At 35.5% G+C, this 21904-nt stretch overlaps 1 protein-coding gene across 6 annotated transcripts; it reads left to right on the forward strand.

Annotated features, from left to right (window-relative positions):
- Positions 1 to 1961: 1961 nt before the first annotated feature.
- Ccdc181 (coiled-coil domain containing 181) lies at positions 1962 to 20717 on the forward strand. 6 transcript variants are annotated; one of them, XM_005398195.2, is made up of 8 exons: positions 1962 to 2105; positions 3012 to 3115; positions 3592 to 3744; positions 5699 to 5836; positions 8837 to 9787; positions 10447 to 10593; positions 19182 to 19336; positions 20516 to 20717. In XM_005398195.2, exons 4-8 carry the CDS (start codon positions 5723 to 5725, stop codon positions 20676 to 20678), a joined length of 1530 nt encoding a protein of 509 aa, XP_005398252.1. In that variant the 5' UTR covers positions 1962 to 2105; positions 3012 to 3115; positions 3592 to 3744; positions 5699 to 5722; the 3' UTR covers positions 20679 to 20717. The 6 variants fall into 6 exon arrangements, with proteins under 6 accessions (XP_005398252.1, XP_013376860.1, XP_013376858.1 ...); XM_013521406.1 differs by having other exon boundaries at positions 3592 to 3717; XM_013521404.1 differs by having other exon boundaries at positions 3596 to 3744.
- Positions 20718 to 21904: the final 1187 nt, after the last annotated feature.

Genomic DNA, 21904 nt, shown 5'->3' on the forward strand with positions numbered 1-21904 from the left:
GCCACGAGTAGTGAGACATACATTTCATTTTATACCACACCCATCTTTCAAGTCAGCAATTCTCAATTACCCAAACATCCAAGAGTAAATAGGTTGGTGCCTCCACAACTTTGCATGTGCTATAATGTCTGTATACAAAACCCTACCCTTCTTGCATAATTCCTTTCATTCTTCAAAAGTCAATTCTGCAGTGTGCACTTGGTTGTCCCTCTTAATTGATCTCTGCATTTAAAAAAAGGTAAATCTCCATTTTGTGCCATGTAGCACTCTTCCTTTTATCAATCTCTGAGCTCCCACATGTCAAGGGTAGGAATTACTTCCAAGTGAGCTCAATAAACAAAATCAAACTAAATTACTGAAAACCAAATAGTCTTTGCCTTTTTAAATTAAAAAAAAAAGAGTGAAATAAACCTTTTTAGTATCTTGGGCTTATTTTTGTGGTTTGTAAATGACTGTACAATATTGCAATTTAGTATTTGTCTCAGTTTGCCTTTATTCTAGGTTGTCTCTGCTTTTAATTCTTTTTGTCATTTCTTCTTCTTACATGTCATTCTGTCAGAATTCTCGGTTTTCTTCTGGTGTCATTGCACTTACTATTAACAATCCCCTTGTTTCTATTCCTTCAAGTGATCACATTATAATTTCTGTGCTAGGAATATAGAGATCCGAGTTTATGAGAATAACGTAAGCAAAAGGTCTGTGAAAGTCCTACAAACTGGTCAAGCTTAGATCACAAAGGGTAAGTTTTGCATTATTGCTTCCAAGCCTTTTTCACTTGTTTTTGTTCACAACGAGGTGGTTGAGAGAACTGGAACTCCACCATTTTAGTGAGATCTTTTTTCTGAATGTAATGCTACTCATTTCACCTTTAATGCTAGGTTATATAAACAAGAAATCTATTTTAATGCTTAATATATGTTCTCTGAAACTGGTTAACATATAGATATTTACAAATTAAAATACTGATACAGGCAATAGTTTTCTTGTAGAATACTCACATAAGCATTATCAAGATTTTAGAACCTGCTTTTGAAAAATTATGTAATGATAACAGTCAACTTTTGTTCAACAGTTTATACGTATCATGCAAGAGCTAAACACATGGATCAGCTCAGTCCTCACAACCTTAAAGACAAATATTCTCTATGTTATAGAGGAGAAACTAGATTTAGAAATTAAAATATTTCATGAGTTAGTTAAACATAGGAGATAGGAAAATATTTTCCAAATATTTTCAACTTTCTAGTTATGGCTTGCCTACTATTCAATTACTCTTTTGTAACATCTTTTTTGATATATAATTCATATACGATACAAATCACCCCTTCCAGTAGTCATACCTCTACAGTAGTTCCTTCTAACCACTCCCCTGCCTCAGCCTGCGGCAGTTACTAATCTACTTTGTGTCCCTCTTCTGGACATTTCATATAAATGGAATTTACATTTGCAATCTTTTGTGTTTACCTTATTTCATATGACGTATTTGTTTTCAGGTTCATTGTGTTATGCCATCTATCATTATTTACGAAAACATATTTACACCTCTGAGGTGTGGTCAGAGGAAAAAACACTAAAAGTTTTGAAACCGACGGGCTACTTCTAGCTTTAGTCGTAATTCTACATTCACTGAAGCGGATGTGACAACATTTCCTTTAAGTCAATAATCTTTTTTTGTCTTCTTCAGGTGTCTAGCCTCGGTGGATCCTGAAGCAGTAGAAACAGCTGGTCATTACATTTATAAATTCTACACCTGAGCTAAGAAGTACACTCTGTATTTAATTAATTTTAACGTTCACATTTTTTATAAACTTAACTTACTCTACAATTTGGACTATTCAAAAATTTATTGGTACGTTGCTTGTCTTTGGAGAAGAGCCTGCCGGCGCGGACCAAAGTGTCATCTGACACCTCAGTTTGTCGTCTGCGCCTGCGCAAGCAAAAAAAAAAAAAAAAAAAAAAAGCCCGGATGGAGGACGCGGTGACGCCGTTGTCATGGTAACGCTGGGGTCTCCTTTGCCTGCTGGTCAGAGCTTAGAAAGACAAGGGGAGGAGAACTCCCCCGGCCATCTCTGTGACCCCAGCCGTCGCATCTAACACAGGCAGGAGTGGGTCTAGAGGGAGAGAAGGGAAGGATGTTGCGGAAATGGTTGTGGGGGGGAGAGGGTCGAGGTACGCGTGTCTGGTGTGAGGATCAGATCCAGGATCTACAGAACCCAGTTTTCTCCTTTGCCCCCGGGCTTCGCTTTGTATCAGGGAAACCCCTCCGAGGACAGCGTAGATGCCCCGAATATTTATCAAATTCTTTCCCCTCTCAAAGTTCTCGAACATGAAAGGTAATAATTTCATCCGTGAGGGGAAAAAGTCACTCCAGAAACATTAGCTTCCACCAGGAGGCTATAATACTCATTTAGTCAACAATACCTTGGGACGCTAATGCAAATTCACATCACCCAGTGCTTGTATAATGTAGCTTATCGTGATAATTCGTGATATTTAAAAATGTACTCATGGGATCACAGTCTTGGTGGGTTGCGTCAGGACAACTGGGGATGATGGTTTCATAATGTTAGAGATTTTTCCTTAAGTAATGCACTTTTTTTTGCTTAACTACTTAATTTATAAGACATTTTGCTTCAATGTTCTTTGAGTTCTTGATTTTTAAATATACATTTAGAAGGCTATAGGGTAAGACGGGAGTCAATAAATTAGATGAAAATATTTTTGAATATTCTATTGGGTGAAAGTTATCAAAATTATGTATACATATGGACTTGGCTGTGACTCGCACTAAAAGATCTGCAGTCACCTATTCACACAGGATATGTCGACGCTTAGGAGGAAGGAATTAATTTCAGTGTCGTACTACAGGTGCTTGTGCAGAGGGTGGATCTGGTCTAAGCTACTTACCCAGGTTTTTACAGATGATAAATGTCGGGATTTAAATGTGTGAAACTCACAGTGGAAAGAAGTGCCAAGTAATTTGGTTTATTTAAGAAGTGTTTTTGTTCTAGCATGTTGACTATGTACCATATGGACAGTCTCCTGGGGATGAAGATTAAAAGAATTGAAGGGGTTTAATATCCTGTGACGCATTTGAAAAGGCTTAAGGGACTTGGTAACAAGAATTTATGATTTATGTTTTTTGTTTACTTAGAATCAGTCATGAGTTTTTTTAAATTCAGGCATATAATAACTTCATATATGATGCAGCTTTATTTACCCCTCATAGTTACTTCAACAATGTTTTGTCTCTTAAATTATCATGGTACTACTTAATAACACTTATGTTTAATTTGTAATCATTATATTTTTTACTGTTGATTGCATGTTTTAGTTTTATACTTGGGTTTTCACCTGGGTGGGATTCTTTGTAAATAATGAAGCATGTTTACCGCAGTCCTCAGGAAATCATTTACTTATTAGTTTAGGACTGTATTTACTATAAACTTTAGGTAAAACATTAAGGACTTTGTTTCAATAGTACTTTAACTATTTACTGTTTTATTTTTTTTCTTTTTGTGGTATTGGGAATTGAACAGGGCCTTCGCACTGAGCTACACATCTCCAGCCCTTTTTGTTTTCTGTTTTAAGACAGAGTCTGCTGTCACCAAGTTGCCCACTGGGTTCTGACGTACCATCTTCCTCCCTCAGTCTTACACATCTTAAAATAATAAATCTCAAGATCTTTGGTCTGAAAAGAAAGTATCCCAAGACATTGTGAGTGTGAAAAATTGTATTATATATGTAAGTATTTTAGGTTAGAATGAGTTTTAGTGTGTTGCACATTATTTATGGTGTCTTTATTTTTAACTGGTGTGTTGGTAGGCGTAGAGCCTACCTTGCAGCTAGGGAGTAGTAAGTAAACTAACTCAGAAATACTGATTTAGCTTGTCCGGTTTAGCTCAAAGTACTATTGCCCTTGCTGAATGAGATAGTGCACACTTGGAATGCCAGCTGCTTGGGAGTCGGAGGCAAAAAGATCACAAATGAAAGGCCAGCCTTGATATCTTAGACTCTGACTCAAAAAACAAAAACCAAAACAAAGCAAATCAAACAACCACAACAAAAAGGCCAGGGCATAACTTCGCAGTAGAGAACTTGCCTGCAATTCACAACACCCTGGATTCAATCAGTAGCAGTGCCAAAAATTTTTAAAAATTAAAAAATGATTGCTTCACCCTCTAATTTGGAAACTATAGAAGCATTACTTTTGAGTCCCTTAAGAAGATCCATTTTGTTTTTTGTTTTTTGTTTTTTGGGTTTTTTTTTTTTGGTTTTTCTCCGGTACCGGGAACTGAACTCACGACCTTGCGCTTGCTAGGCAGGTGCTTTGCCGCTGAGCTAAATCCCCAGCCCCTAAGAAGATCCATTTTGTAATTTTAGTTTAAAATAATCCGAGAGGAATTATAGTCCGAATAATTTGCCTTATAATATAATCCAAATAAGTATACTATAATCCAGATAATTATAATTATTAATTATATTATTAATTATATTGTTGTATATAATTATTCTAATTTGAATTATCCAAATAATTTGGATTATAATATAATGCAAATAATTATAATCTAAATAATTTGTTTTAGAAATAATGATCCAGTTGAATAATGAAGTTAAATAATTAATAATTTTTATGGAATTAATCACTTTGTATACATTTTAGTCTCATGTATTTTGATTTCAGCTATTTATATTTTTTTATTTAGCTTTGTCTTTTCTGGAGACTGCAGGCCCCACTGCAAAAGCATAGGTCCATTTTATAAATTGTTAAAGGAGTATATGTGGGACTATAATAAATGTTCTCTCACTCGGGAGGCTGAAGCAGGAGGATCGTTGCGAGTTCGAGACCAGCCTGGGCTACAGTGTGAGCTCAAGGCCAGCCTGAACTGCACAGTGAGACCCTGTCTCAAAAAGACAAAAAAAAAAGTGTTCTCAAATGTTTATCAGAGTTATCCTATATGTACATATGTAAGCTAATACACAGGTATAGATACAGACATTGTAGTTGAAGATTTTTATACTTCATTTGCTTGAAAAGTTGGCAGGGCTTGCAACTGACCTCCATTTAATGACTGAATTTATATAATATTTTAACAAACATTATCATTCATTTGACATTTCTATTTATTACTGTGTTCTTGATAGTGTTAGGTATTAAAGAATTTTTCTTTAAGAAGAAGTGTATGTAGGGTTGACTGACAATTCATTGTGGTTAAGAATCAGTTATTACATACTTACTAAAAGTCATGAGATCACACAGTATGATTACAATATACAAATTATGAGAAAGATTGAGAAGCTGAAGATGGGAAATGGTATACTCATTTTTATTTGAACATTGCAAATGTAAATAAGTAAACCTTAAAAAACTGAGTCATTTGATCTGATAGGGTCAGTTTTGATAATTGGCAACAGATGTGAGAAATCCTTTTCTAAACCTCATTCCTATTTCCCTTTTTAAGTCTCCTTGTAGACGAGCAATTTGGGAGTTGGGGAGGAGGTGGACGGGTTGTTAGAAATATCCACTTATGGAAGTGTCTTGCCATTGTAAGTGTATTTTAGGATGTATATGAATATGTGGTTATTTTGAAAGTTATATGTTGTTACTATGTGTTAATTACCTTCAACATTAATCTCCATACTCTATTCTACCTCTAGCAGGGATTTAATGTGTACCTTATCTTTTAAAATCTTGTAGCAGTCATTCTTTAACAAACTGAAAATGAATGAAAATAAAGACACCGATTCAAAAGAAAGTGGAGAATATGAAGATGACTTTGAAAAGGACCTTGAGTGGTTAATTAATGAAAAAGAAATTGATGCCAGCATAATAGAGGTATATATGAATTGCCGCGACATTTATAATAATTATATTAGGAAAGTGCTTTGTGGTACTGAAGTTCTCACATGTGTTATCTAATTCTCACAAATTTTTTTGGTGTACGTTGGTGTACAAATACCATCATCCTTATGTTAGAGGTGAGAAAATTGAGGCATAGAGAGTTTAGATGTATTCTAAGACATGGGGCTAGTGCAAGAACAAGGATTAAATTAGCATTTAGAGCTAAACTGATAAGTATAATCTAAATAATATAAAGAAATAATAAAATCATGATTTGCTGGTCAAAAATTAAAAATTATGGTGAATTCCTACTGTCTTTGAACTTGAGTAAAATCATGGGGTAATATTTTAATACAAATGGAAAATAAAAAAAATCCTTGAAAAACAATCTTTAGCAGGTAGTTGAAACTTTAAGGTTAAATAAGTTCTTCAGAGGAATGAATATAGAGGTAAAGTAAAAGGTCAAAGACTAAGCCATAAGACACTTCCAGGAAAATGTGACCCATTAAACATAATCATTTACTGTTTATCAGAGATATAGAAGGGCAATCCAGGAAAATGAACCAGTTCCTGGATAATGGTTATTTTAGTGTCAATAAGTGGGGAAATCATGAAAAACACTAAGACCGGATTGTGAATAGGTGGCCCTAGAAGGATAGTGATCTGCAGTAATAGCAGAGGACAGGTTTTACAAACTTCTCTTATGTCTGTTTTGCTTTTTTATGCAATGCAGAAGACAAATGGGCTAAATAATATCTGAAAGAGGCAACAGACTCAAAAGTGAAAGATTTTTAAGATGGCTTTTAAAAGGAAATTTTATGCCTCTTCATAGAAAATAATGAGTAGAGGCAGAAATACCCAGTGTGAAAGGCAGAACCCAGATCTCATGATGGGAGTGGTATGAGATCCACGGCACGGAGATAGAATTAGAGAGGCAGAGATTGCCATGTCAGACTGTGCGCATAGAGAGAACCACTGACCATGAACTGTGTAACGAGTTTACCTACAGACAAAGAATATAGGAAAGAAAAGAGTTCATGCAGATCACTGGGCACACTGTCAAGAGGGACAGTGAGTGAGTTTCCAAGAGAGGATCAGCACACTTAGGGAGAGAGATTTGTGTTTTTTTAATTAGGGATTTTAATAAGGGATTAAAGAAATAGGAAAGGATCTGAGTTGGCAAATGTAACTATTTTAGAAATGCATTTTCCAGGGCATCCTATTCCTTGCTAATTTTTTAGGACCACCTATGTTGTAACTAAAGTTGCAAATGCTTAAGGTCTGGCTCAGGCTTCACAAAAGTTCCCTCAGATGTTAGATAAGGACAGCTGGTGTTTGGGAAAGATACGACATTAGCTCTGGGGAGGAAAGGATGCTTTTGTATTTACTTTTACCTTATGCTGCTTTAGTCCTCCCTCATTACTGCAGCACCTCATGACTGTATGGTTCGTGCTGGGCAGAAGTGTGCTACCAAAGAAGTTTGGATGCTGACAGCTCTTGTCACCATAATAACACTGATTCTTAGTTTGACTTTTTAATTCACTCAATGAATGTAATGAGCCCCTACTGTATGTCAGAGTTTATTCTAGGTGCTGAGGATAAGCTAGGAATCCATAAACAAAGTACTTGGGCCAGGGATATAGCTCAGAAGCTCAGTGCCTGCCTGACAAGTATGAGGCCCTGAGTTCAATTCCTGGTACAAAACAAAACAAAACAAAACACCCAAAACAAACAAACAAACAAAAACCAAACTGCTTTCTTGAATCTTATACATTCCAATGCATGAGTATAATAACCACTTCCTTTGAAGCTGGAGAGAAAAAAAAAATGACAAAACTTGAAACAGGTAAGAGAACCAGGAGAAGATTTCTTTGTAAAAGGTGAGTTTCAAAAAGAAAAGAAAAGAAAACCAAAGGAGAATTCATAGATAGATACTGTAGAAATGAACCAGAGAATCAAGGCTTTGAAAAAAGAGCAATGCAGAGATCATACTTAAATTGTAGTTATTTGGCAATCATTTTAATGGGCCAAGTTTATTGGTAGGCTAGATATCTAGCATGTTTTGCAGGTTAGGAAGTAAAGGCTGTCAGAAAAGATAACCTGAGAGCAAGTAAAGGAGAAAATCAATTTCAAGGAGTTGAAATAAGCAGCATATGGTATCTCTTAGAACTGCATTAGGAGGGAGAGAATTGAAAAAGAGAAAAAAATTACATATTGCAGGAATAAAGTGTAATGTGAATGAAGTGTGTATATGGGAGCAATGCTAGGGAAGGATCCTTTAGTTAGAATCAACAGATGTGGAGCAGAGTTTTTTGATGCATAGGGTTTGCAGAATTAAAATTTTTTAATGTAAGGTTAAGTTATTTGATGATGGTTAGTATGGATTATTGAAGCCTCTGAGAATAGTTGAGGAAGGACGATCTGATCAAGACATAACAGTTTACCTGGAATTTGGATATAGGTCTTGCAGATGTTAGCAACAATACTAGTCTGAATAATTCTTTTAATCATTTTTAACCTCAAATGATTAGGACTTGACCAAAAGACCTGACCTTGTAATGATCTGGGGAGGAAGATGTCTTTTAGAAGAATGCAGATGTTACAAGGAGGAAACATTTTATAAAACTGCTCTGAAAATGTAAATGGAGAAACATTTCATAGGCAGAGATATTAAAACAATATTGTATTATTTATAGTTACCTTTTTATGCATTAGCACAAAATTGTTTTTTTTTTTTATATCAGTGTAGCACTTAGCAACATCAAATTCATATCAAATTCATAGGTAGAATTATATTTTCCCTGATGGTTGTCATATATGTTACCCTTAGAATACTAATAAATATAAATCAGAATATTACAAGTGCAGTATGAGCAAGAAGTACTTAAAATATTTCCATCTATAAACTACATGAATAAGAAAGTTCTACTTGGGATTGTGTATTAAATGAACAGTCTCAATTTTGCTGAAAAATAGAACCTCATCTTTTTTTAGATGGCTTATGAGAAGGAAGAGAATATTAATCAGGAATTAAAAGAAAATGAAACAGAAATAGAACACATGAAACAGCTTTCTGATCTGGATAAATCTTTGAAGGATGAAATGTCACCAAGAAGAAATGACTTTATTTCTGTCCCAAGTATTCAGTGTTTGGATCGCATATCAGATTCAGATAGTGAGAACTCTTCTCAGGAATCCAAACTAGAAAGTCAGAAAGACTTGGAGGAGGAAGAAGATGAGGAAGTAAGCAGATATATTAAGGAGAAAATTATACAAGCTAACAAGCTTCTACAGACCCAAGAACCCGTGGATGAGAAAAGGGAGCGAAAACTTAAGTTCAAGGACAAATTAGTTGATTTGGAAGTGCCTCCACTAGAAGACAGTGATACTTACAGAACTTATTTTGAAAATGAAAGTAGTATGTCCGGAAAACTGTCACAGTTATGCATTTCAAGTGAGTTAGGGCAAGAAAAGGTACTCCTGTCACTTACTGATGGAAGCTTTGAAGAAAACAAGGATATGAAGATACTGGTAGAGAGAGATGGAAAGTTTGAACTTCTGAATTTACAAGACATTGAGAGCCAGGGGTTTTTGCCCCCCATTATTAATGCTAATAGTACAGAACATGAACCTCAGCAGTTGGTACTCAGATCTCCCAACTCATCTGTCAACGGCATCAAGAAAGAGGAGCCCAGTGCAAAGATACACATTACTCAGTTATCAACAGGAGAGCCATCATTGGCTTATGTCCCTCAGCCACCACTCAACCCCAAGACTCATCCTCGCTCTGCTGCCACCTCAGATCGAAATAAAGCAAATGGGAAATCTCATCATCGGACACAGTCTGCCAATATATCGCCAGTGACCTCAACATACTATCTTTCCCTTCAACAGAAAGAACTCCAGAAACAGCTAGAAAAGAAGAGAGAAAAGCTTAAGAGAGAGGTAAGAACGCAAGTGGGCACTGTAGTGAAAGTAGAGTATAAGTTGGGTGCGGGGTCATGGGGGCATCCATCTTGATTTCAGAAGAAAGCCTCGGAGGCCAGGCCGTGTCCTCTGAGAGGGCATGTGTGAGGCTGTGAGGGTAAAGCTGACAGCAGAATGGGACCCCAGGAAGTGGAGAAGCCAGCTGCAAGTGTGAGCCAGCATAAGCCTTTCTTCCTTTCAGCCGTGTCAGGCAGTGTGTCTCTGTGGCAAGAAAGAAACTAAGACAACTTACCTTTTAAAAATTGTTTCTCCCTCCTAAGCACATTAGAGGTCCTGCTATAGCAGGCGGGGGCTGGGGATTGTACCCAGAGCCTTCTCACTGAGCTACATCCCCAGCCTTTTTCTTTTATTTTGAAATAGTTTCTCACTAAGTCACTGAGTTGCCCAGTCTTGGGCTACAACCTGCAGTCCTCCTGTCTCAGCCTCCCAGAATGCTGGAATCACAAACCTGTGCCACCACGCCTGACTCTGAGTCCTATTTTCTAAAGAGAAAATATTTTCAGGTGGGAAAGTTTCAGGACAGGAAGTCTTAATTTTGTGTCTTATGTCTATTCTGATAGCTCATGCACTATATTATATAATTTTTCACTCATACCTTTTCATACTCTTCCCTCTAGGAACAACAACGAAAAATAGAAGAAGAGAAACAAAAGAAAAAAGAGAACGACATGGTCTTCAAAGCATGGTTGCAAAAAAAGAGAGAAAAGGTTGTAGAAATGAGGAGAATCCAGCGAGCTAAGCAAATTGAGGATATGAGCAACAGAGTGAGTATAACTTTTCCATGGAGAAGAAGTCCATATAGTTCTTAAACTAATCTTATTCATAGAAGGGAGTCTGGATGTAGCAGACTGAGAGCTGGTGGAAGAAGTAGAAAAAACTTCGAGGATATTCCTGGCAGATGACTTTAATATCAGCTTCTAAGAAGCTCTGTCAAAATCAAACGATTCCTATTTTATTCAGGTTTTCATAGCCCAGAAAATAGAAAACTACCAATTCATTTTTTTTCAAGATAACAACTTTGATGTTCAGGTAGGACAAAAATATGCACACACATACACACATTTTAGAGTAAACATACAGAAATCTTACATAAAAGCTAGCAAATTAAGGTACCAAATTAATTTTTAAGCATTTGAAATAAAATCCAAGAGAGAATAAAAAATCATCTATATCAACACTAGTTCACTATGTATGTATAGAGTAAAAATGGAAAATTCAGTCTGCTCTACAGACTCATCCCAGGGATAACCAGTTTTAATGGTATAATGCAAATCCATTCATACCTTTTATCTATTTATATGCCCCAAATTTTATTATGGAGTTTTTTTTTTCACTTCATCATGGGCATCCTTCTAAGCTATTATGTTTCAGTCTCTTTTTTCTTTTGAAAAAGATACATGGTACACCATTATTAATTTACTAAACAATTCCCCACTTATGGATAGTTAGATAGGTTCCAATATTATGCTGTTAACAGTGCAGCAATGAAGATGTATGCCTTGGGGGAACATCAGTAATCTGTAGGAGTTTCTTAAGAGTAAACTTTATGATTTTTGAATGTTTAGAGGCAAATTTTTAGTTAAATCAGCAAAATTTATTATACCAATTGTAGTCCCTCCAAAAATGTGTGAGAGTATGTTTGCTATACTCTACCTAACACTGTGATTTGTCTCATTTTTTTCTTCAAATTAATAATACACATGATTATATACGAGTGTGGATTTGCATATGTTTGTAAAATAATAAGAAATACACACTTATTGGTCTCTGCCTCTGGTACTAGAGAACTCTTAAGTTCCTGTAATTTTTCAGCAATAAGGATGCTAGGTGTATCTATGAATATTTTATCTTTGACTCTTGTCCTGACATGAAACTCTGAATCTCTTAGAATTTCTCAATGATGAGAAGGTGTTTTTTGTTCAAATGAAGTGACTCTTGGTGGACTTCTGAATGGAGCAGCAGAAGGACTAAGCCATGATTAGAATCTTGGAACCTTCAGCTTAGCCCCCATCACCTGGGAAGGGGAGAGAAGGTAGATGAAGTGGTGGTGAACCTGTCACACACAAACTGCGGCTGGCCATTTGTTACTGAAAGCTCTGAAAGGTTCACCATCACTGGGCTAGAGACTGAGTTACTAACTGACCGTGACTATACTATGAAGCCTTCATAGGAATCCCTGAGCTGTGGGTTTAGGGTGCTGAACACATGAAGGTGCTTCTAGAGTGGTGTGACCCAGGGAGGGCAGCGAAGCCTTGAGCCTCTTCCCCTGTACATCTACACATCTGACTGTTCATCTGTGACTTTTGCTATATTCTTTGTTGCTATAATAAAGTTGCTTCCAAGTTCTAGCAATTGCTTTACAAAATTAATTGAATCTAAGGAGAGGATCATGGTGGTGTGCACCTGTAATCTCAGCACGTGGGGGACAGACAAGAGAATCATGAGCTCACACCCTTTGCCCATTTATTTAAATTGGGATACTGAAAAATTTTGTTCTAATAATATAAACAGTAAAAATAATGCTCACAATTATAACAGTTTAAAACATCCTAATCAGCTTCTCTTTTAGACAGGATCTCATTGTATAGTCCAGATTAGCCTTGAACATGCTAATAGAATGTTGAAGTGATTTTATGAGCTTCATTTTTACCGAAGCTTTGGAATTTGATTAATTTGGCTTTTAATATACTATGCTAATAAATATATTTTGTTAATGTTTTGTGTTGGACATTGTGTATAATGAGTCATAGTTTCCAGAAAATATCTTCTCTATATACAGATTATAGAATGACCTGTTTTACTTGAGTGAAAGAAAGATGTTAGGTGATGGAATTTTTATTACTTTTTTTAGGAGAATAGCTAAAAATGTCTTTCCTTTCTTTTTGTGATACTAGGGATTGAACTCAGGGCTCTTTCTATTGAGCTATGAGGTGTAATCAAGCACTATGGTAAATGTCAAAATTTTAAAGATTATTACAGTAAAAGACAATATTGCCATGAATCCCTCTCAAAATACTCCTCATTTTGAACACCCTTATTTTATCATTCTTGCCACTCTCTGAAGCAGTTCTGGAAGTCTTTTGTGGGTGTCTTTAGAGGCATTGTCATGACTGCCTGGATGTCCTCAGTTGATTAAAAAACATTTACCTGTCATAATTATTTTGACTTTGGGGAACAAACAGAAGTCACATTGTGTCAGATCCAGTGAATAAAATGCATGAGGACACACTAACTTATTTATGAGCCTGCTTTTCCTTTGGACGAGAGAATACCCTAATGTTTTTATGAGCCTGCCTTTCCATTGGATGGAGCTTGGTAACAGCATTTTCTGTATTTTTGATCAGACCTTATAATGACACAAAGGGGGACTTTCAGTACTACTTTAAAAAGTGTCAAGAAAGATAGATAGGCGTGTTCAAAGCAAAGGAGAGTATTTTGAGTGGGACTGATGGCAATGTGTCTTTTGTAATACATTTTGAAACTTAAATATTTGATGTGTATTTTGATTACCACTGTGGATACCTAGACCTTTTGTTATTTTTTATTTTGAGAGAGGTTCTTTGCTAAGTCGTTTAGTTCCCCAGGCTGTGTTTATATTTGCAATCCTCCTTCCTCAGCATCCAAGAGTGTTGGGATTGCAGTTGCAGCCTATCACACCTGGTTGTCTTTCCATTTTGTGATGAAATTTGCTCTTCTTGCTCTGTGGTGTATATGTTACATGTGTGGTACATGTATGTATATGTAAATATATGTGTATATATGGTTTATCTAGGTAAACCTTCCATGAGCACTTATACTCCTTGTGTATTCTGTATTTGAATGGAGAGCTATAATAATGTCCATATGATTGAGTTTGTTGATGGTAGTGTTTAGATATTCTGTGTTCTTACTGTTACCACAGTTTATTTTATAAATTACTGAGAAAGTGTAATTAACATCTCCAGCTATCACTGTATACTCACCTGTAGCTCTTAAAGTTTTGTTTAGTTTTCCTTCATGTATTTTAAAGTGTCATGTATATGCATTTAGGATTTTATGTTTCCTTTTTCATATAACAAAATGCCCTTCTTATTTTGAAGTCTATTTTGTCAGATGTTAATGAAGTCAACCAACTTTCTTATGCTTACCAATTACATAGTATATATATTTTCTCATAGTTTCAGTTTATCTGTGGCTTTATATTTAAGAGTAGCGTGGAATGTGGCACACACCTGTGATCCCAGCACTCAGGAGGCTGAGGCAGGAGGAGCGCCACAAGGTTGAGGCCAGCCTGGGCTACATAGTGAGTTTAAGGCCAGCCTGGACTACATAGTGATCCTGTCTCAACAAAAATAAAGTAACAAACACAGATTGTATTTGGATCATCTAGTTCTGCAATCTGCTCCTTTTGTTGAGTTCATTTGTATTTAGTTCATAAGGTAGGCTTTATGTCTATCATCTTGATATTAGATATTTGTCACATATCTCTAATGCCATTGTTTATACTGTCGTGCCTTCTTATAAGTTAACCATGTGTTTTAAAATTATTCCATTTTCTTTTCTTATAAACTTTAAAGCAAAGAATGATCTCTTAGCATTATTTTAAAATCATTGCTCTATGGCTTATAATATATCACATGTATTGTTTTTAAAGGTGTTTTCAGTACATATGAAATTTTGGGCTGATCGTTTTTTCTCCCAGCACTTTAAACATGATGTTCAGTTGTTTTATAACTCCCTTGCTTTTAATCTAAAGTCATCCATCATTCTTAACATAGGTCTTGTGTACAGAGTGTGTCTATTTTCTCTTGTTCCTTTAAAATTTGTCTAGTATTGGTTTTTAAAAGTTCATTGTTTGTGATTTCTTAGAATTTACCTCACTAAGTTTTACTGAGCTTCTTGGATCTGTATGCTAATGCTGTACACCAAATCTGAAAAATTTGGAGCACGATATCTTCCAGTCTTCCCCCATCTTTCTCTTCTTCTTCCAGAAATTTAATTTCATATATTAGGATATTGCTTTTATTTCACATATCACTAAAATTCTGTCTACACAAAATTAATTACTTAGTTTGTGTAATTTCTGTTTGTCTTCAGGCATTGCTACTTCTATAATTTTCTGTCTTCTATTGAAATTTAAGGAATTTAGGTTTCTGATTTTCTTGTTTCTTTTAGCTTATATTTCTTCACTAAAATTCCCTATCTGTATATTTATTATTATTATTTTTTATATTTTAAAAATAAAAGGAGGAAAACATTAATGGACAGAGAACCTTTTACAAAATAGCAAAAGAACAGTACAGACAATATCTACTTTTTCTTTAATTTCATGAAAATATTAGACCTATTTTAAACTCCTTGTTTGTAAATTTCAGTACCTATGTTATCTCAATGTCTTGGTTATTTTTCTCTCTTTGCTGAGACAAAATATCCAATGCCCAAAATTAGGAAAGAAAGGGTTTATTTAGCTCAGAGTTTTTGGAGGTTTCAGTCCATACTCAGCTGGCTCCAAGGCAGAGTGGCACATGGTAGAAGGCAATAGTTTATGGCTGTGGAAAACAGCAAAAGCAACAAGAGCAAATATGTTGGTTTTTTTTTTTTTTTTTTTTTCCAGTACTGGGAATTGAACTCATGACCTTGTGCTCGCCAGGCAGGCGCTGTGTCACTGAGCTAAATCCCTAGCCCCAACAAGAGCAAATATGGAGGAGTTGCTGAGAGCAAGGCTCTTTCCCTCCCTTATATTGTATGCAAACTACCCACCCCAGGGCATGTATAATACTCATGCCCATAATCCCAGCATTGGACCATGGATCAGTCAAAAACTCTGGAAGCCTGCCCCATGACTGCATGAGGCTTTGGAGGTACATTCAGACACAAACCAAGTTCTGATTCTATTGCTAGCCTCTTCTCTGGATTATGTGCCACATTTTCCTGTTTCTTCACATGTCTGGTGATTTTTTTTTATTATGTATTAGACTATGGATCTTTGCTTGTAGAGAGTCTATACATTATTCTTTTTAAAGAGTATTAATTTTGGGGCCAGGGATATATCTCAGCAGCATGGCAAGCACAAGGTTCTGAGTTCAATTCCTGGTACCAAAAAAAAAAAAAAAAAAACAGCCCAAAAAAGAGTATTAATTTTGTGCTGGCAGGCAGTTAAATTAGTGTTGAATTTCTTGATCCCATTAGATATGGTATATAACCCTTATTCCCAAAGTAAGGCCCTTATGGGATCATAAATAGATGACCAATGTACTCAGTGATCTATCCCCACTTCTGGTGTTAAATATATCATATAATACTGCAATTATCTATATTTATGTTATTTTTATAAAGATAAAAGTTTAAAGAAAGAATACTTTTGAGGAGATAGAATTGCTGGGTATTCCTTTTTGAAATTTTGACAGATATTGGCAAATAGCTTCCCAAAGATAAGCTGCTTAATACTATCATCAAGAGTGTGTACAAGTTCCTACACACCTCTACTGTCATTAAAGAGCATATTTTGAAATGTGTTTACCTTTACCAACCTGGTAGGTAGGAAATGCTGTTTAATTAAAGTATTACGCTGAACGAGATGGACATTGGTGAGCTGTTTAAACTTTCTTTTATACAAAAAAATCCTTTGCTTACTTTTTGTTAGTAATATTAATCCCTTTTGACATTTAGGAACTCTATATGAACTAGTTCTTTGGGAAATTAACTGTACTTTGCCCTTTTTTTTTCTTGTGGTGCAGAAATGTTTGGTTTTATATTGTTGCTATTCCAGTTTGAACCATCATTTCCTGTTAGTTGGACTGTTACAGAAATCTAGTAACCAATTCCCCTTTTTCTACCTTAATTCTACCTTGCTCAGTGTATTTTGGACACAGCAGTCAGAATGATCCTTCTAAAATGTGGAATGAATTGTACCACATGTTCAGAAACTTCCAGTGGCTTCTCATCTTGACATAAAGTCCAGAGTTTCTACCATGGCCTACAAGCTGAACATTACTGACCAATGTTACTCCTCTGACTTTGTCTTCTGCTACTCTATAGCTACTTTGCTGCAGCTTCATTTTGATTTCTTTGCTTTTTTTCTGAACATGCCAAATACAATTCCTTCTGCAGTCTATTCCTCTTACTGTTACAACTGCCTGAAGTACTTCTTATCTAGATATCCCAAAACTACTTCTCTTGTTTTCTATTTAAATGCCATCCTTTCCCCCTTTTTCTTTTATCACTCTCTCCTGCCCCTATTTTTTTGAATGTGATATATCTGTTGATCTTACCTGATTTTTTTTTACTCTTCCTGTAGAACAATGCTACCCAAGAGAACATTATATAATGAAAATGTTCTATATCTGTACTGCTAGACACTTGAAATTCAGCTAATGTGACTGCGGTGCCGAATTTTAAGGAGATTGTGTGTGTGTGTGTGTGTGTGTGTGTGTGTGTGTGTGTGTGTGTGTGAGAAAGAGAGAGGGAGAGATACAGACAGAGACAGAGATAGAGACAGAGAAGAGAGAGATAGGGACTTATCATGTTGCCTAGGCTGGGTTTAAAGGATCTTCTTGTCTCAGCCTCAAGCAATTGGGACTACAGGTTTGTGCCACCACATCTGGTGTAAATTTTGAATTTAATTTAAATATTCTTATGTGACTAGTGGCTACTATAGTAGAGAGTGCAGGCATAGGAGGTATGAGAGATGGAACCCTGTTCTTGTTCACTGATGCAAGACAGTACCTATATAGTTGCTATGTATAAACACTAAGTTTCTGTTGAATAATTGACATATCATTCCAGTTCCTCCCTGTATCCTTTACTCGTTCAGTCTATAATTCCAGACTTTGTACTTTGCAGTCATCTCCATTTAGTCTCAAATTCATCAATGACACTTTAAGTCCAGAGGTCCTCTCCCTAAAGTTCATTGTGTACCAAAGATCCTGAATTACATAGATTATATAAATTAGACTTGGAAATGTGGGTTGTAGATGGAAAAAGCTACAAGGTGGAATCTCTATCATAGGGCTTATATTTGAAGCAAATATTTAATGAATGCATCCTTTCCTTTTGTGACCTAGTTAAGTATCCACATAAGTCATACTTTCCTTAAGGCTAAACAGCCTCAACTCTGTCCTTTTTCTCTTCCTTGTTCCCTTAAATGAGAGTTAAGCTTTTGAAAACTCTGGAGGATTCTATCCATTGTGAATTTTGAGGGGTCCTGAAATAAGCTACACCTACTAGTTCATTCTTATATCAGAATACCCATGGTTGTGACCATTGAGACCATTTTTATTGCTGAAAACCCTTATCCCTATTCTCTATAATAGCAATTAAATTTTTTTGAATAGGCTTAGCAGTTAAGTAGTTTCTGACATACTTTTAAACTTTAAAAAATTAGTTTTTTAAAAAGTATGAATAACATAAGTGTTGGAGCCTATATTTGTAAACTGTATTCCATGGAGCTCCGTTGTGAACTGCTCCAAAGACCTCAACTCCATTCGTACAACCTATGCTCAGCCTTTATTCAGTTCCTTATTTTATATATTTATACCTTCCTGTGGGGAAACTCTGGCTGGAGGAGTGATTGAAATAAATGTAAAGAGATGAGGGGACCTTGGAGCAATACCACTAGGCTCCTGGAATGCACGGTTAAAGATTATAGCAAAATCTGCAACAGCCAAGCAGAATCAACAAATTATTCTTAGAGTTTGCTCCAGTCATTGTGTTCCTCTTGCCCAGATGAGCTTTCTTCTATTGAGCTGATGTGCATTGGGTAGAAGTCCATCCTTTTCCTTCCTTGTCCCCTGGCCAACACTCCTACACAAATTTTTTTCTTCTGCATCTTTGTTCTCATATCCTTGGGTCAGAAGTAAAAGCCCGTGAATTTCTCAGCTTTGTTCTGTTTTCCTGAGACTTTCTCATACTGATGGGTCTTGATGGAGTAGTCCCTCTGGGCCTCAGAGTTTAAACTAAATTTTGACTCCAGGTAATTTTTCATCCTCTGCACTGCCATGATCCTATACTACAATACTTAGTGAAAATTGTCTTGTCAGAGGGCGCAGCTTCGAAAGTCACAGGTTTTAAACTGTTTTCATTTACTGATTATTCAGTAAATTTTTTTTTCAAACTCAGGGGCCTCACACACAATAGGTAAGCAGTTTACCACTCTACCAAAGTCCTCTCAATAAGATTTTTGAAAGAAACCAGAATTTCCTAATGGAAGGATAATCAGTGTTTATGATTCAGGGTGCTTTTGATTTGTTTATCAAATCACATGATAAACAGGTAATGAGCTTGGCATTTTTATGAAAAATGGATGAGTGGGATATGTATTCTTGTAGAGTTCCACAGTCAACCTAAATTAAGCAAAGCTTGCTTTTCTAATCAGCAAGAAGAAAGAGATCCACAAGAAGCTTTTCGATTATGGCTTAAGAAAAAGCATGAAGAGCAGATGAAAGAAAGAAAGACAGAAGAACTGAGAAAGCAAGAGGAATGCTTATTTTTCCTCAAAGGAACAGAAGGCCGGGAAAAGGCTTTTAAACAGTAAGTTAAAGGCAGGGCTTGTTTTGTTTTGTTTTTTAAAGGCTCACCTGATCTCTTTTCAGTTGGCTAAGTGAGACTCTACATTACTTCATTAATTCTGCAAACACAGGCCTGGCTTCATGATTTTGTTAATAAGCCTTAAGGAGAGTGGGAAGACTGAGTGCTGAGTCTACTTATTTGAACTAACTTCTGTCACTCCTTCTTCCCTCTCTACCCCGTCTCTCCTCTCCTTCCTCTTTTCTCACACCTTTTATTATAACAAATGGTAAATGTACATTGAGGAAGTGGAAACTGTCATGACCGTTAGCTCTAGGAAGGATATCTTCTAGGTATTTCTCTGTATATCTGTATTTACAACTTTAAAATATCAATTAAAACCATGCTAGATACACTTTCTGTGGTCTGTTTATTTTATGGTGATCTCATTTAATATCCAGCCCATATCCACCTTTTTTATCTAGTTAACCTGTAAATGACTTAGAGATAATTTGCTTAAACTGGGATCCAGTTAAAGACCATACAAAATTATGACTTTTTGGTCTTTTTTTTATAGTTATTTAGCCTTATTTCTAAAAAACTCCTACATATATATTTACATACACACACCCCACATAAACACTTATATACCAGGTATATGTCTGTGTAGTAATTTTCTACTATCTTAACTAATCAAGCTTACTTGCTTTTTTAGAATATGGACTCTTCCTTTATGTCTTTTGATGCTTTCATGCTTAGGTTTATTTTTTCATTTTAAGGAAGAACTAGTTTATGCGTTGAAAAATCAAGAGCTATATAATTTTCCTACTAAGAAGAATAAGGCAAGATTTCTGTATCATGTTAGTATTTTTAATCTAAGTTAACCTGTTTTAAAATATAGCTAATTAAAAATTAAATTATGTGGAATATATCAAATAGTTATTTGCTTAGAAAACCATGTTTCTAAAAAAGGATTGGACTTTTAACATCATAAGACAAATTTAACTTTACATAATTGATCCAAAATGTAATTATACTTTGTTGAATGAGCTCATGTATAAGCCTGGAGATTCTCACTTAATTATTTAATAATTTGTATTATGACACTATTTCAAGATAAAAAAAGGTCAATTTCCTAACTTTAAGCCATGTTAAGTGTGTTTAAGTGATATTCACCAAGTCAAAACCTGCCTCTTTCTGCAGATGGCTAAGAAGGAAACGAATAGAAAAAATAGCAGAGCAACAAGCTGTCGAAGAGAGGGCTAGACAGCTCCGATTAGAAGCAAGACGTTCCAAATACTTACAGAACCACCTGTGGAATATGTCAGAAGCCAAGGCTTTTCGTTTTACTGATTATTATAACTGAAAGTATCCATTAAACATCTGGCAGCTACTATGATCAAAATCTTGATTTTTTATGGCTCCTGTGTCTTGGTAATACTCTAAATTATGAAAATAGTATTTATCTTTTGGTGATACTGATATTTTTAACACAGTAAGAAAATAGTGTCTCACAGTTTTGGAATATGCTGTGCCATCTCTTAGTCTGTGCAACAAATTAAGAATCAAACTCTTCATATTCTTCTACTTCTAAAGTATTTTAACAGCCCTACCTAAAGTGGACACAAGGAAGGGACAGAGTCCAAGACACTTTTTCTACTATCATTTAAAAAAATTGTAATAGAACATTTCATACAGCAAGATTAATTCCTTTCTTCTCCCATACTGGGGATTGAACTCAGGGATTTCACGCTGAGCTGTATCTCTGTCCCTTTTTTATTTTTTACTTTGAGATAGGATCTCACTAAATCACTAAATTGCCCAGGTTGGGTTTGAACTTTCCATTGTCTTGCTTCAGCTTCCCAGAGTGCTGGGATTACAGGTGTGTGCCATCATCACACCTGCCTAAGGAATGACTTCTTAAGCTTTTTTCAATGCCTATACAAACTCTTATTTATGTCAACTTTGGATTTAAATAATTGTGGTAACCTACATAATAGGTTAAGTATAATTTCATCTGTTAGTACTTTTTTTAAAAAAAGATAGTAACAGTTATGCATAGTACAATTTAGGTATGTTGCAAAATTAGCCAGTTTTATTGAGAGTTTATAACATACCTAGTACTGTATGTTGTAAATGCTTTACATAAATACTGCAATTGTATGACAACTCCATTACTTTCCTGGTCTGGGAACTAAACTACATAGATGGGAGCAGTTCATTGCACACAGACTCTACTTGTATGGTTACAAGTTAGAAAACACAGAGAACTTATTCAAAAATTCATTCCTGACTCAAATTTTAAGCAGTTTTGCATATAACATGCATTACATATTTCATTATAACTGGTCTTATGTTATGTTATTTACAGTTATCCATAAGAGCCAATATGACATTAAAACACATTCCACAACACTCAGTATAGAATCAAGCGTTCTCTTTGTTACTCTGTTTCCAGAAAGCTTGTAGGCAGCAGAACTTAACATGTAATAAGTATAGCACTTGACTGCTGAGTAAGAATGTAAGTGAAGAAGTCCTCACCTATCTGCATCTGAAGTAAATGTTTCGCTTAATTTTCTTTCTTCTTCTTCT

Source organism: Chinchilla lanigera, unplaced genomic scaffold (assembly GCF_000276665.1).
Source record: "Chinchilla lanigera isolate Chin_1 unplaced genomic scaffold, ChiLan1.0 scaffold00061, whole genome shotgun sequence".
Classification (NCBI taxonomy): domain Eukaryota; kingdom Metazoa; phylum Chordata; class Mammalia; order Rodentia; family Chinchillidae; genus Chinchilla; species Chinchilla lanigera.